The sequence below is a fragment of the Bos indicus genome, chromosome 13 (assembly GCF_029378745.1).
Source record: "Bos indicus isolate NIAB-ARS_2022 breed Sahiwal x Tharparkar chromosome 13, NIAB-ARS_B.indTharparkar_mat_pri_1.0, whole genome shotgun sequence".
Classification (NCBI taxonomy): domain Eukaryota; kingdom Metazoa; phylum Chordata; class Mammalia; order Artiodactyla; family Bovidae; genus Bos; species Bos indicus.
Window position 1 is genome coordinate 79,325,435 of NC_091772.1, and position 16,049 is coordinate 79,341,483.

A 16,049-nucleotide genomic window follows, 5' to 3' on the forward strand; every position below is an offset into this window, starting at 1 on the left:
ATCTGCTGCTACACTGCCTCAAAGGAGGCGACGCAGTATGGAGCTATGGAAGGGCGCCCACAGCCCCCTGAGGGTCGCTGAGCTGGTCTCCAGTTTCTATGAGAGGATTAATCAATCAATCAGTCACTCCTGATGGAGCTCAGCCTGGATGTCCTGGGATTCAGCAGGACACGGACGTCACAGTTGGCTTGGCCCCTTACTAGCGGTGTGACCACAAGCAATTAGCTTGACCTCTCTGTGCTTTAGATTTCCTGTCTGTAAAATGGGAGTGGATGCTGAGTTCCTAGAGTTCTCACAAGGATTCAGGAGCAACGGAGAAAGTGCTCGACACAAAGCGTGACTAGTAATTGTTGCCTGTCCTTCACCTCTTCCCTGTCTCCCTCATCTCCTTTCTTCCTTTGGTCTTCAAGTATTTATGAGCATCTGCTCTGTGCTAGGCGCAGTGCTAAACAAATTTTCCCTGGCGGTCCAGTGGTTAAGACTCCACGCTTCCACTGCAGGGGGTGCAGGTTCGATTCCTGGTCGGAGAACTAAGATCCCACGTGCCGCACTGTGAGGCCATAGATAAATAAGTGTGCATGTGTGCTCAGTCACTCAGTCAAGTCTGAATCTGTGACCCCATGGACCGTAGCTCACCAGGCTCTCCTGTCCACAGAATTTTCCAGGCAGAATGGAGTGGGCTGCCATGTCCTACTCTAGAGGATCTTCCCAACCCAGGGATCAAACCCACATCTCCCGCATTAGCAGATAGATTCTTTACCACTGAGCCACCAGCGAAGCCCATCATGACATTCAGTTGTTTGAAGTCTTGCCAGCCTGTTGACTGTGGGTTTTCCCCACTAGAATGTGACCTGCGGGATAGCCAGAACTTTGTTTTGTTCGTTGCTGGATCCCTAGTTCCTAGCACTACATGATATACTCCCAAAGAAGAAGGGGGCAGCAGAGGATGAGATGCTTAAATAGCATCATCGACTCAAAGGACGTGAATTTGAGCAAACTCCAGGAGACAGTGAAGGACAGGGCGGCCTGGCGTGCTGCAGTTAATGGGGTCACAAAGAGTCAGATATGACTTAGCGGCTGAATAGCAGGAACAACAAAATACGGTTTTAATTCAAGAATAACATGAAGGAGCCCATAAGAATCATGTGGGTCATTCTGGCTTCTGGCGGGGCAGACGGACAAGACAGCATCTCTGATTCATGAAGCAAAGTGCGATCAGTTTGCCCGTCTGGTCTCCCTCATTCTAAGGATTCCCACAAAGCGCTGCCGTGCGATCACCCACCTCCCATGTCAGACTTCGGGAGTGAAGTGGAGGGGAAGGGAGAGGTGGCGAGGGAGGAACAGGCAGGTTTTCTACGCTCTTTCAGAAAATGGCATATGAAATAATTGCATTTCCATATGGAAAATGATGGGACTGGACCTTACTTCACACCCCACACAAAAATAGATCTGAGACGGTTTGTATCCCTAAATCTACTAATAAAAGCCAGAATCAAAAAACTTTTAGAAGAAACCAGAAGAGAGTGTGTCTCTTATCATCAAATGGGCAGAGATTTCCTAGGGGAATGTAAAGAATAGTAATCTTCAAAGAAGAGAATAAATTAAGACTTCATAAAAATAAAATATTGATCCTCTCAATACAGCACAATTGAGAAAATAAATAGGCAAGCTACAGACTGGGGGAAAATATTCATAATACATAAATCTGACAATGCATAAATGAAAATACAAGGGACTTCGCTTATCCAGTGGTTAAGACTCCATTTCCAATGCAGGGGGTGTGGGTCCAATCCTGGGCAGGGAACGAAGATCCCGCAAGCCACGCATCGTGGCACAGTCAAAAATTTAAAAAGTAAAAATATGAGTAACCCAATAAAAAAATGAACAAAATCTTTGAACTAACACTTTAGTGAAGAAGACATAAGATAACCAATAAGCACACAGATTAGGGGCCAGCAACATTAGCCTTCAGGGAGATGCAAACGATGGGTTATGCGCAATGAGACACCATCTTACACTCACCGGTAAGACTGTAATTCCAAAGACCGACAGAGCCAAGTACTGGGGAGCATGCAGAGCAAGTGGGATTCCCAGATGCCCTGGTACGGAGTGTAAAATGATTTGGAAAACACACACATTGAAACATACACTTTCCCCCATGACCCAGCAATTTCATTTCTGGGTATTCACCCAAAAGAAAAGAAAGTGTTTGTGTACAAGGGCCTTGAAGGAGAATGTTCACAACTGCCTTATGCATGATCCTCAAACCCCAGAAAGAGCCCAAATGTCTACCAGTGGTAAATAAACAATTGTTACATTCACACAGTTGAATACTGTTCAGCAATTAAAAAAAGAGAGAGAGAACCACCAAGTCACGCAATAACAGCACTGGATCTCAGAAAACATCCTGCTAAGTAAAACCAACCAGACAGAAGAGGCCACGCTGTACTAGCCCGTGACACAAAGTTCTGGGAGAAGGAAAGCCCACGGAGGTGACGGAAACCGCAACAGTGGTTACCTGCGTGGGGGGCTGGGGAGGGGGCGATGGCTGTGGGGGAGGAGGAAGCCTTCAGGGGTGGAGGGAAACGCCCTTGATCTTGCTCGGGTGGCGGTCACATGGGTGTGCACATCTGTCAGAACCCACCGCGTCTGCGCCATCTCGCGCATCTGAATTACACCTCGGAGAGAGAGATTTGTGCCACAAGAGAGACACTGAAAACAGTGTATGAGAAAAGCCATTTTCTAGTCCACACCTCATACCCACACCCCCAACTCCTGCAGAATGAGCAAGGGAGCTTGCACTCTGCGCGGGGCGGGCCCGGCCCGGTGGGGATGGCTGTGGTGACCAGAGAGGCCCCTCGGCCCGCAGGGAGAAAACCCAGGGAGGCTCGCCCAGGACGCGCGGCGCGTCCACTCTGTCTCCTCGCTGCCCTTCCACCCCGCCGAGCAGCCTGGGGATGCTTGTTGTCATGCTTTCAATTTTTCAACAAACATTCTAGAGTCAGCTGCTGTGTGCCAGGCCCTGACTGACACCCCACTGGTCCCTAACCCTAACTGAGAGACTGACAGGTAAATTAGGTGTCAGCAAATACAGAGGGGAACCCTGAACCCTGTGGGGTGTGGGCAAGATTGCCCTTTATGGGGGCCTGTCTAAACAGGGGCTTTGGACAAACGAGGGTTAACTGAGTAGTGGAAGGGTGGGGGAGGGCCACGGCGGTGGGTGTCTAACTTCATGGGGGTGCGGGGTGGAGCGAGTCAGAATCACCGGGCCCCTCTAAAAGTCTCCAGGCCCAGACCTCCCTGCAGACCAACTGAGTCAGAGTTTCTGATTCAGATGTGGGCATCGTATTTTTTCTTACAAGTTCCCAGGTGATTCCAACACGCAGCTAAGACCGAGAACTAGTGTTCTGGACAGAGGGGACAGTGCAGGCAGAAGCCCGGGAGCAGGAGGAAGATCCTGGCGGATCTGGGAACTGCAGAGCAGAGAGGAGAGGGAAGCCGAGAAAGCTTCCCATCCACCCCGAAGTCAGAATTCGCCCTCGTTTGAAAACGGAGCCTTCCACGATGTAAACGAGGATGCAGACGAAGTCATCCTGGAGTGGGGATGCTGACACCCAATGACAGTGACCTCACAGGAGTCAGAGAGGCGCGTGCAGAGGAGGTTGCATGAAGATGGCGGCAGAGACTGCAGTGATGCGTCTACAAGCCGAGGAATGAGGGTGACCACTGGCCCCCACCGGAAGCCAGGAGAGGGGCCTAGAACAGTCTCCCCAGAGCCTCCAAGACGGGACCACCCCTGCCGACATGCTGATTCCAGGCTTGTGCGCTCCAGATCCCTGAGAATCGATGTCTGTCGATGGAAGGCTCCCCGGCGGTGGTATCTGGCTTCACCCGTCCTGGGAACTCACACAAGACGGACAGCATGGGTCCCTCCATCACAGGGAACCTGCAGCTGAAGCTGAGAGCTCGGAGCAACCCGAGGGGAAGGAGAACTGTCCCACGTGAAGGGGCCCGACGCGGGAAGGCTGCCCACAGCTGCGACCGTGTGGAGGCTTACTGCTGGGCAAGGCAGGGCGTTCCCTTCTGACCTCTTCCACGTTCTCCTGCGAGTGGGAGGAGGGTTATCTGCCTGGCGAGGGTGGGGGTGGCCTCCAGAGCTTGGGAGACCCAAGAAGGTTCAAAACAGTCTCTCTGCTGCGAAGAGGGGAGGAAACCCAAAAGACCTCCTTGGCAGCACCGAAGAGCAGGTGGAAACGAGGCTAGGGAACAACAGGGCGTCTGTCTGGGCACAGGTGAGACGTGGCCTCAGCCGCGCTGGCCAGAAAAGAGACGGAAGGACCTGCCTTTCCAGCAAGTAACTCCGCTTTCTAAAGAGTGGCCTCCAGGGTCTTGTTCGAGACTTTTCCACTAGATTCTGAGAAATCACCCTTGATCCCTGAGCCATCCCATAGTAAAGATTCCTCCAAAGTCAGTAAGTTAACCCTGCAAATCAGCAGCAGCCCACTAACTGTTTTCCTTACCAGCTCACCTTCCCCGAAGAGTGTGCATGAAGTCAATTAGTGAAGAAATATTTATAGTACATACACCGTGTCGATACAGGGCTTCGCAGGTGCTGCCAGTGGTGAGGAACCCGCCTGCCAATGCGGGAGACGTGAGCCATGTGGGCTGGGTCCCTGGATCAGGAAGATCCCCTGGAGGAGGGCATGGCAACCCACCCCAGTAATCTTGCCTGGACAATCCCATGGACAGAGGAGCCTGGTGGGCTACAGTCCACAGGGTCAGAACGAGTCAGACACGACTGAAGAGAACTGGCATGGACGCACGGTGCTGATCCACGTCACGGGCTGTTTTGTCAACAAATTTTGTATGCACCCCTAAGAACCGAATGAACGTGGAGCCAATTAGCCCATAGATGTTGGCGAAACTGCCAGGTGCCGATCCAGGAGAACAGAGCAGAGGAGGAGACAGAAGCGGCAGAGGATTCTGTCTCCCTCTGTGAGAGGGAAAGCAGTCCACCAGTAGCTCTGCTTGGTCTTGCCAGAAGGGCGGGTGTTACAGAACCCAAAGCAGGCATTTCAGAGAACTAGAAAGCTGGAGACCGAGTAAAAACGAATGCATCACCTTACCAACAAAGTCTCGGTTTCTTTATCTGTCAAAGCACAGTAGGTGAATCACTCAAATGCATTTTTATGAGAAAAAAAAAATGCCCTGTTCAAAGTTCAAACTACTTTTTAACACCCTGGGGAGGTGCGTGCAGTCAGTGACGATCCTTAAAAATCTCAGGCTGACAGGAGATAAAGGGACTGGAAGGACCCAGAGATGGAGAGGGACGGGGCTCCTGTCAATGGTCCCTCCGGCTCCCCACCTTGCTGCAAAACCACAGCCCCATCCTGAAGACTGAGTCATCTGCCAGAAAGGGGAGACCTTATCTTCTCAAAATCCCCCAATCACCGAGGAAGAGCCTGAGTTTCCTTCCCCAAACATCTTGAGATGTTCAAAACCAAGAGCAGGGCGGGGCAGCCACCGTGACCAGCACTTGGGGGCCCAGGGCGGGCTCTGCTGGGGAGAGGAGGGGAATTCCAGGGCTTCTGAGATGATGTTTTTCAAACACTTGTTTTTCCTTTGTCTGCCTTTGGGTCTCTCTTCTCTAACATCAGAGCACAGACTCACCACCAGATCCAGCCTGACTCCCACCCTGACTTACCAGCCTGGGGAAAGACCACAGGCCTCCTTCCTCCTCTTCCGAGGACCGATCGAGACCAAGTCCCAGCTCCTCTCTCAAAGCGGGTCCACCCGGTCCCCTTGCTGGCTGAAGGCCAGTCTTCCTCAACGCATTCTGCATAAAATATTCATACTTTCCCTTTGCTCATGGGTGTTTGATTAAGACTACTTCTGATGAGTCTAAGCCATGTGCAGTCCTCAGCTGACCCACAGAGTGTTTTGTATTTGTTGCTGCTTTTAAAAAATCAGGGATGAATTGGGAGCGTAGAATTGGCATAAATACAGTACTGTGTGTAACAAAGATGGCTCGTGGGAAGATGCCGTGTAACACAGGGAGCTCAGCCCTGTGCTCCGTGATGACCTAGAGGTGTGGGAGGAAGCAGGGGGCGGGGGGAGGTTCAAAAGGAGGGGACATATGTACACCTACAGCTGATTCCCTTTGTTGTTCATCAGAAATGAACACACTGTAAAACAATTATACTCCAGTAATAAAATAAAAATCATGAGATTATAGGTTTATCTTTTTTAAAAAAAAACCAGAAGATTTGGCCACACTGAGTCGACACTCCCACATGAAAACGCCGGCTGGGTTTGAGTAACAGCAGCCGACTGAGGCGGCCGACGTGCCATCCTGGCCCCCAGTCTCCACCACACCTACTGTTGACCCCACAACCCACCACACTCATGTCCATCACCTGCCTGGTCTCTGTAGGGAGCTGATTTTGTGACACCTAATTATGGTAAAATGTCCAGTAAAAAAGGGGGAGAAAACCCTGAAACGTAACTGAATATGGAACACTATTCTAACATAAAAAACAAATTCTCAGAAGAACAAGACTTCAAAAGTTATATAAACAGCTTTTGTTTCTGTAACAATGTTTACATCTTTCCCTCTTTATGCTTTTTAAAATGACTTCTAAACGCTCAGAAGCTGAGCTGACGGTGAGTTTTGTCAGGTCTAACTACAAAATCCAACAACAAACTTGCCCAAAGTACCTAAGAATGAGCTCAGAACAGTTTCATTTTTTGAAGCCTGGGGGAGCTGGGCCAGGTCTCTGCTCAGAGCCTTGTCAAACGGCAGATCTTGGCCCCTGTCCCCATAGAGGATTCTGAAAGTCTCCTGCATCTTTGTCTGGGTATCTTTATCTCTACCAGACCACGGACTCATGAAGGACAGAGAAAACATCACACTCATCTGCAGGCCCTCAGTACAGCACGAGACAGTGAGCAGATTCTCAGGAAATACCCGGATAGACTGAGGGTGATGGGGATGCCTGGCTCCTGTATACCAAAGCTCCTGCTCAAAGCCCACTCTGCTGGGACAAGTCACCCAGCCCCTCATCTCCATCCTTCTTCTCTAAAAGGGCACGAGGACAGGAAGAGTGCACACTGAACGCTCAGCCTAGTGGCCGGCGGAGTCACCATTCTGTAAGCGAGAGCCACCGTGATGATGCTATTATTCTACTGAAAGAAGAGAAGAGGACCAGCAAGACGACCCTCAGTACAGCCAACTCACTCCAACTGCATCTGCCCTTTTTGAGACCAGCCCAACATGTTATACACTTCAAATCTTCTCAACCAAGCTGTGGGCCACTTCTCAGCCATATTATTTTTCACATGAAACCCTCCACAAGTAAAGCATAGAGAAACCCTGAAATGTGCTCGGCCTCTGGCCCCTTTGGTCAACTTGGGCCGCCGTTCATCCCCGTGGGTCCTGCACAGTCTTGCAGGGCACCTTGCCCAGGCGCCAAGGCCCGGGGCGGAAGGTCGTGTCCACTGCACTTGCCACAGACCGGCCCTGCCCAGAACCCAACTTACAGCACTCGATGGGGTTGGACGCCGTCTGCAAGGAGACGATCCTTCCGCTGGCCTCGGGGATGTGCACTCGGAACACCAGCCTCACGCGCGTGTTCTTCCGCCCGATGTCCGTCTCGCCTTTCCGCAGCTCAATGTCCGCGTTCCTCAGCTTCAGGATCCCGGCGCAGTCGATGCTGCCGGAGAGGAGAGAACCCACTGACCACCGACCATCTCAAGGAGCTGGAGGTCACCCACAGTGGGCGACCGCAATATACGGGTAAGTTGTTCAGCCAGGAATTAAGACCACAGTGGGGGGTCTTAACACAAAGCAATTAGGGAAACTCCCCAGGGGAAGTTACTTCTCTAGGGAGATTCTGCATGCCAGCTGTTCTCCTCTCAAAAGTATCTGAAAAAACTCAAACACGCAACTGGGGGAAATTGGTTATGGACTATGCGATAGTAAGAACAGTGTTTCGCCAGCAAACACCTTGAATCTGACGCATGCACCTTGCTGTAAAAAAGGCATAACGTTTGCAACTAACTCTCAGCTGGCTCCGGAAAAAACGGAGGGATGGGGAGAGAGAGAGTCATAAAGCAAACGTGGAAAAGGTTAACAGTTGGGAGTTCTTCGTAGGCTGCTTGCAGTTCTCAAGTTTGAGATTAGTCTCGAATAAAGTTGTTTACACTCCAACACATGGGTGCAATGTTTCCAACATTTTAGCAACATGCACATTAGCCCCGTGAGGTTAGACCTACCTGCATTATTACTTAATGATTTTTAAGTCAAATAAATACTTTTCATAAAAATAAGTTTAGCCTCATTCCGAACAACACCATCTAAAGGTGGGTAAGCAGCCTTCCTCTCAACACACCTGAAAAATATCAGGGTCTAGAGCTTTTCAGGTGCAAACTTTTAAAACAGCAATTTCTGTGGGTCCATCACAGACTGGGGACCCCATCAAGCTGCTCCCATCGATTCCACAGAGTCAAGCCCACACCTCGGCCGCGCAGCCCACCCCCTCCCTGTGAGGACCTGGCGCCCTCGCCCCCGGCCTTACGTTGCCCTCATGTTGTTTTTCGGCTCCAGCGGAATCTCCAAGACTTTGGTGTTGCCCACGATCTTCTCGTAGCTGGTGGTGGTGACGGTTTTCCCTGTAATTCGATGTACCTGGTAGAACGCATGGGGCTTAAGGATCCGCTCGTCGGCCGTCCCAATGAAGATCTGAAGCCCCAGGGGCTTGTTTTCCATGTAGCCGTGGAGCTGACGGTGAGAAAACAAAACCAACTGTTACAGCACCATTAACACACGGGGGTCAAGAATCCGCCTGCCAGTGCAGGAGACGCGGGTTCCATCCCTGGGCTGGGACGACCCCCCAGAGAAGGGAGTGCCAAGCCACTCTAGTACTCTTGCCTGGACAATCCCCTGGACAGAGGAACCTGGTGGGCTACAGTCCACGAGGTCCAAAGAGTCAGACACGACTGAGCGACTGAACAACAGCAATGGTGGCTGGAGTCCCAACAGACAGAAAAGACCAGAGACACACCGGAGTGGCAGAGAGGACACAGGACTGCTGCTGAGTCTAGAGTGATGGAGAACTGGACACCACCTGAATGCCAGTCAGAGGGGAATGCTTGGATCAATTACAGGGATCCTCTCTAAAAATGAATATTAAGCAGCTTGAGAAAGAATCTGATAGATCAGAGCTGCATTTATGGAGAAACAGCCAGAAACTATGCTTCACTGGTGACTGGGGTCACGGAGATGGTAGTGAGAACAGAAAATAATTGGAAAAGATAAACCAGAGCTCTTGACAGTGGTTGCCTGGAAAGATCAGAAGAAGGAACTTTCAACTTTTATATGACTATATTTCAATTAACAAGTCAAATTTCATAATTTTAAAAAAGAGCAAGGCAAAAGTACTGTCATCGAGGTTAAAAGAGAATTAAAGACTGGAAGAAAATATGTGTAACGTATAATAGGCAAAGGATTAATATGTAAAGTATGCCTACAGAGGGGACTTCTCTGGTGAGAAGGTCACCAGAGGTGAGCCACCCCCCTTTTCTCCCAGTAATAAGAACACTGAGCATCTATGGTAGGTGTTAGGGATAAAACAAGGAATAGAGACCTGGTCCCTGCATTTTGGAACTTAGAATCTAGTGAGGAGTGGGGGACGGGAGAAGAAAGAAGAAAGCCTAAAACAAGTAAATAAATGAAATCAATAAACACTGTATTAACTCTTAGATGGCAACAAATATTCCCCCTAGATTAATTCAGCTCAGGGACAGCAGTGGTTCCACAGAGGAATGTAGAAGATTAAACTGCAGACTTTTTAAGTTTTAAGAAGTGGGTACTGGACACTTGCAAAACACCATTAGCTCACACAGAAGTTAAGTTTTACAAACACGCCAAAAGGCACAATCATAGCCATCCGTGAGTTTCCATAGCCACCTTGGGACGCTAGAGAACACCCCTCCAGGAAAGCTTAGCACCAAACAAACAAACAAAAAACAGTTCTAAGTTCCAAAACACAGGGACCAGGTTTATGTTCCTTGTTTTATCCCTAACGCCTACCACAGATGCTCAGTGTTCTTATTCCTGGGGGAAAGAAAGGGGGTGGGGTAGTTCACCTCTGGTGACCTTCTCACCAGAGGTCCAGCAGGTGAGTCTGCAATGCAGGGGAAACCAGTTCAGTCCCTGGTCCTGGACGATCCTGTGTGCCATGGAGTAACTGAGCCCACGGGCTCTGGAACAAGAGAGGCTGCCACAGTGAGGAGCCCCACAGGGAGGAGCCCCACGCGCCACAGCTACAGGGCAGCCCCCGCCCGCCGTGAGAAGCAGTGGAGACCCAACAGAGCCATAAACAAATAAATGAATATTTTAAACAAAAGAATGACTACAAATGAGTAAGTAAAGGACCAGATTCCTGGCCATCCTATTTAAAATCGAGTCCTACCCCCAGTGGCTCTCCCTAACTTCTTCCCCTTCTTTTCATCCCATAAAACATCCTATCTATTTTCTCAGTTCCTTTTGCTTAGGTCTTTCTCCTACAACTGGACTATCACCTCCTTGCAGGCAGGGATGTCTGTCGATTGAAGTTGCCACGGAATCTCTAGCACCTGGAACAATGCTTGGCACGTGGCAGGCATTCTAAGGCAATTTGCTAAATCAGTCAATAAAAACAACCCAACAGCGAAACAGACAACAGGTTTGAACAGGCGACTCACAGAAAAACGAATGACCATCAGAATAGAAAAGACGTTCAACCTGCCTTGTAAACAGGAAAATACAAATTAAACAACTATGCGGTATCATGTTTCACCCACTAGAGAAGCACCCGCGTAGATATTTGATAATATCAGGTATTCTGGAGGCCGTGAGAACACACTCTCCTGAAGCTGATAAGAACGTAAATGGTTTAACTATTTTTCAAGTAGCAGCTATTAAAATTAAAAATACATATTCCCTATGACCTAATAAATCCACTTCTCAGGATGTACCCTAGATGAAATCTGCATACAAGAGGTAAGCACGAAAATGGTTACTAACACGAACAGAGTAGATGAACCTCGTTTCATCAGTTAGGCTTCTGAGTAATATAACATGTCCTGGCTATGAAAGACTGCAACAGTTTAAAAAAACAGTATGGTAGGAATCTATGACCTTGCCCAGGAAGATTGAAGACATACTACTGAAAGACAAAAGCAACTTGTAAAAAAAAAAAATTTTTTTATATGCATAGCAGGATACCACTTATTATTTTTAATGCTGCATGCTTTTGATCCATTCATTTATACTCATGTAAATACAAGAGCAAAAGGTGTGGACAGATGTGCTCCAAAATGACCATACCATGATCACTTCCAGGGATGGAGGAGAAGATCAAGGTTGAGGTCAAGGTCAAAGAGGACTTTAACTTGATCCACAAAGTTACAGGCAGAAGAGCTGCCTGGAAACCTGTGAAATTTAACACTGGTTTTTGAAAATTATACATCAGAAAAGAGAAAAGGATGCTGAGCTAAGAGTTAGAAGCAAGGTTCCTATGTGGCCACTCCGCAGCTGAGAGGCGCGGGGAAAATCCCGCACTCTTTCTGCCACTTTGCCCTTTCTCTGCAACTGGGAGGAAGCGGGGTTGTGACAAGTGACAGCTCACTCACAACTCCACAGAGCTGTACAAGGGCTCAGTGGGCTGTCTAGTCAACTATAAACCCAGGGCTCCAGGGCAATAGATGATCACACGTGGTCTAGAATTCTGCTGTTCAAGACAGCAGATCACATAAAAAGTGAACTGAGAAGTCAGTTTCTCACACGAGCCACACATGACAAGCACCCAGGAGCCACAAGTGCAGCTACCACGATGGATGGCAAGATAACAGGACGTTTTCATCCTCGAGAAAGTCCTACCGGACGATGCCAGTCCAGAAAGATAGCATCTCTCGTGCCCCTCTAAGCTCTAGACCAAGAGGCAAGCTCAGGGTGGAGCAGGGCCAGATGGCAACCTTCTTCATGAGCCGACAAGCTGACACCCACAACATTTACATACGTGTCCGATATACACCCGAGAAGCACCCTTGGGCAAAGGTGGAAATGCCGTCAGTCTTATCTTTCCACCCCCACCCACGCAAATTGCAGAACAAGGTACTGATGCAGACAAAAATCACAGAAGGGCAGTGTCCAGAAGAGGTTCTGCTGTTGTTGATCTTGCCTGGCATTTGGACCCAAGATAAACATCTCTCCTCACCTGCTGTTCTGGATTTCTCAGGAGGTGGTAATTACAGAACCAGTCAGAATCAAGGAGGAAAGTAGTTGGCATAGATAGTGACCCTAATGGTCTGAGGCTCCGTCCGCCTCCCCATGACCTAAGAGCAGAAATCACAGGCTGCGTGCATTCAGGGTAAATAGCCAGAGAACAGAGGGAGATGGAATCTGTCACAGCCCCACGGCTCTGAGTCGAGCCACCTCTGGTTCCCCCCCTCCCCAGCGGCATGTTAATCAGGTCACCACTGCCTCCCCCTGCCCAGTGACTGCTGCTGCTCTCTCGATGACCTCCTGCCGGTGTGTAACAGAACCGCCCACTGAGCCCTAAAAAGATGCAAATCGGACCCAGACATCCACCGCCCCCTCCAGCTTACAACCCTCTAAAGACTTCCTGTGACCGGAGAATAAAATTCAAACTTGATGCCATGGTCTGTCTGTAAGGCTGCCAACAGCCCAGCCTCTGTCTTCCTATCTGCCCCCCATTACGCTCCTGCCGACACCAGCCAAGCTCGTGTTCCCTGCGCACACCAAGCTCTCTCCAACCTCAGGGCCTCTGCATGGCCATCTTCTCTGCTCGCATACTCTTCTTCCACTGGTACTTTTAGCTCTCAGATCTTCAGGTCTCTCCCAAACCACCACTGTTTACATATGCCCAGTGCTGGAGCCAGCTCTTTCAGACTAGCAAGAGTCAGTTGGTTAAACTTCCAGGAATTTTGAAGAGCCACCAGACATCATTTTGATAGCCTGAAACCAACCATGGTGAGGACATCCACAGAGATCAGCAAATGCTAAAAGCCGGGTCTCTTTTTTCCAGAAAAGGGGATCTTAAAGGTTCACTAACACACCCTGGAATAGTCCCTTCGTTACCACCTGACGTTGTCTTGCTAGTTGTGAATTTGCTCAGCATCTCTCTTTCCCACTTGAACAGGAAGTCCTTGGTAGAAGGAAGTGTGCTTGTTTTGCTCAGCGTGATCACTAAGAGTCAATGGCCACCATCAACAACAGTGCGGTGACTAAGCATACGCTGCCCGCAAGGCCAAGGACCAGACTCCACGTTTCACACGTGTGGCAACAATTCTAGGCAGGATGGGCCCATTCTATACATGAGGGCACTGAGACTGGCGAGGTTCTGGCAGTGCACCTCAGTGGGCACTGTTAGTGTAGGGCAGGGCAGGGTGCTCTGGACCTCCAGGCTCTAAGTCCATTTCCACAGGGTGCTGTCTGTGTCCTTGCCATCTGGTGGGTTCACAGCTGCTTTATCATCTACGGCTACGGGTCAGAAAGAGCAGACTGGGTTCTCAAAGGAGACACAAGCCAGTGCTAAATGATAAGATCCAGAATGTTCTTCCTGCTGAACAAGAAGCGGGGGAGGCAGGCGGAGGGAGGGAAGCAGAGAAACGGGCAACAGCAACCAAAACAAATAACGCTGCTTCTTGAGAGAGGAACCTGCTGCTTTCAGCAGGAACTCTCCAGGTCTCGGAGCAACCCCTGGTTAAGCTGGACTAGCTGACGCCACGTGCGCAGACGGAGCCCGCCTCACCCGCGTGAGCTCCCCCTCCCAGAGAGGGTGGGAGCAGGGATTTCATGTTTGGTCAGATACACACAGCTCTCCATCCAGGCCCTGCTTCTTACGAGCAGCTGTGTGACCTCAGAGCGGCGACCCCACCTCGCTGAGCCTCCGTTTGCTCCTGTGAAACAGGGACATCACCTCCCACTTCCCAGGGCTCTTTGAAGGCTAAATAAGATGACCTCTGTAGGGCCCCGAAGCCCAGCACACAGGAGGTGCCCACGAAACAAGACTTCTTGTCATCAGAGGATGATGCAACCCAAAACACGGAGGCGATACGACAGAACTGAATGGAGAAGCGAAGAAAGAATGTGAAAGACTCAACACGCAAAAAGCAACCCGAAACGCTCGCGCGTGGTGAAACCCAGGCACTCACCCCCTCGTCTCTGTGGGCAGCTGAAAAGCCCCTGACGTGGAGGGCTGGGAGGACCACACCACCTAACCTCGAAAGACAGCCTCCCCTCCCCTCTCCACCCTCCCCCTCCCCAGAAGGTGGCAGAAGGTGCCCAGAGCATGTGCATTCCGGGGGAGCCTTGCCAGTTCTCTGGAGGTTTGATAAGAACATATAGCAATTTACTTGCTTCTTCAAAAACTGAGTGATTGGGTCTTGCAAATAGAGCTTGATGTCTTGGGAAGGCACGACCCACCCCTGAGGTCCCAAACACGCTGTGGTCCCCCATTAGAGGAAGACCAGGGTCTTGAGGCCTCTTTTCAGGCTTCTCCAAAGATAAGGTCATCTCAGGGGCACTAGTCAAGCAGGGTGGCCTCCCAGCCATAGCAGACGCCCGCCTGCCAGACGCGGCAACCCAGAAGCTCAAAGTCAGCGAGCTTCCAAAGCAGAAGAGGCTCCACTTGCTGCAGCCGAGGTGAGAGCGAGTGTGTCCCACGTCTTGTAATTTCCCAGGCAGTCAACAAGATTCCAGGAAGAAGGGGGTGCTTCTGACCACGAGGGTCTGCTCCACAGGCAGGCGGGTGTCAGAGCTGATTGCACCCGCACAGCAGCATCCAGAGGGAAAGGCAGGGCCGTCTCTTTTGGGGTGAGAGGGCTGAGGCTTAGTGGGATTAAGCCACTTGCTCATGACCTACACAGCTCGAAAGCCATCGGTGGAACCGCAGGGACGCGGCCAGACCCACCTCCTCTCTGTCAGCTGCCTCCAGATGCTCCCAGATCTCAGACTGTGTCTATTAAGACAAGCGGGTCCATCCCACCTTCTCAAAGGAACAAGGAATACAAGGAATGGTGTCTGCATCTCAGAGACCCCCAGTTTCCCAGAGAAAGCTCATAAGACCCACCCTCACCCCCAGATTCAAGCTCTGCCCACTCTTAGGGGCAACTTAACTCTCCTGATGCCCAGATCAAAGGGCATTGGTACACGATGATACTTGCATTGTCTTGTTATGAAAGTAATAAGGGCTCATCATAAACTGTAGAAAAAAATGGACAACATAAAAATATATGAATTATAGAAGATGCTTGAGAGTCGCTTGGACAGCAAGGAGATCAAACCAGTCCATCCTAAAGGAAATCAGTCCTGAATGTTCATTGGGAGGTCTGATGCTGAAGCTGAAGCTCCAATATTTTGGCCACCTGATGCAAAGAACTGACTCATTGGAAAAGACCTTGATGCTGGGAAAGATTGAAGGTGGGAAGAGAAGGGGATGACAGAGGATGAGATGGTTGGATGGCATCACCGACTTGACGGACATGAGTTTGAGCAAACTCCGAGAGATAGTGAAGGACAGGGGAACCTGGCGTGCTGCAGTCAATGGGGTCACAAAGAGTTGTCCATGACTTAGTAATAGAACAACACAGAGAAAATACTCATGCAAAATAAATACGCATTTTGGTATATGTCTTTCCACACTCGTCTTCTAGGTGCTTCTAGGGAAGCACAGCTGGGATTCTGTTTTAGATATGGTGTGACCATTGCCCTTTGTCGCTAAATGCTGTTTAATGGGACAATCGCAAATGACTGTATAGAATCTCCCGGGGCTTAGATTGGCACAAGACTAGTGAGGTGCCCAGGCACACGATTTAAGGAGGCACTGGCTCTCAGGGCTGTGCAAATGCAAACTGGGTACCTGAGAGTGAGTGCTACCTTAAATTTTGAACTTCCCTGCACCCCTCATGTTCATCGTATGTTTGGACCACAGCTTTAAGCCTCCTGCAGTTGGGCATTTAGGTTGCTCAAGCATTCCCTCTTATAT

The 16,049-nt window shown here is 50.0% G+C and overlaps 1 protein-coding gene across 5 annotated transcripts in view; it reads right to left on the bottom strand.

The window, feature by feature from the left end:
* The window catches only part of NFATC2 (nuclear factor of activated T cells 2), a 160,228-nt gene that overhangs the window by 68,993 nt on the left and 75,186 nt on the right, over positions 1-16,049 (bottom strand). For all 5 annotated transcript variants that reach the window (XM_070801890.1, XM_019972586.2, XM_070801888.1 and 2 more), the window contains exons 4-5: positions 8,577-8,779; positions 7,540-7,712 (exon numbers count right to left, since the gene is read on the bottom strand). In XM_070801890.1, the coding sequence (XP_070657991.1) occupies positions 7,540-7,712; positions 8,577-8,779 (376 nt within the window). The remainder of the gene's footprint in view (positions 1-7,539; positions 7,713-8,576; positions 8,780-16,049) is intronic.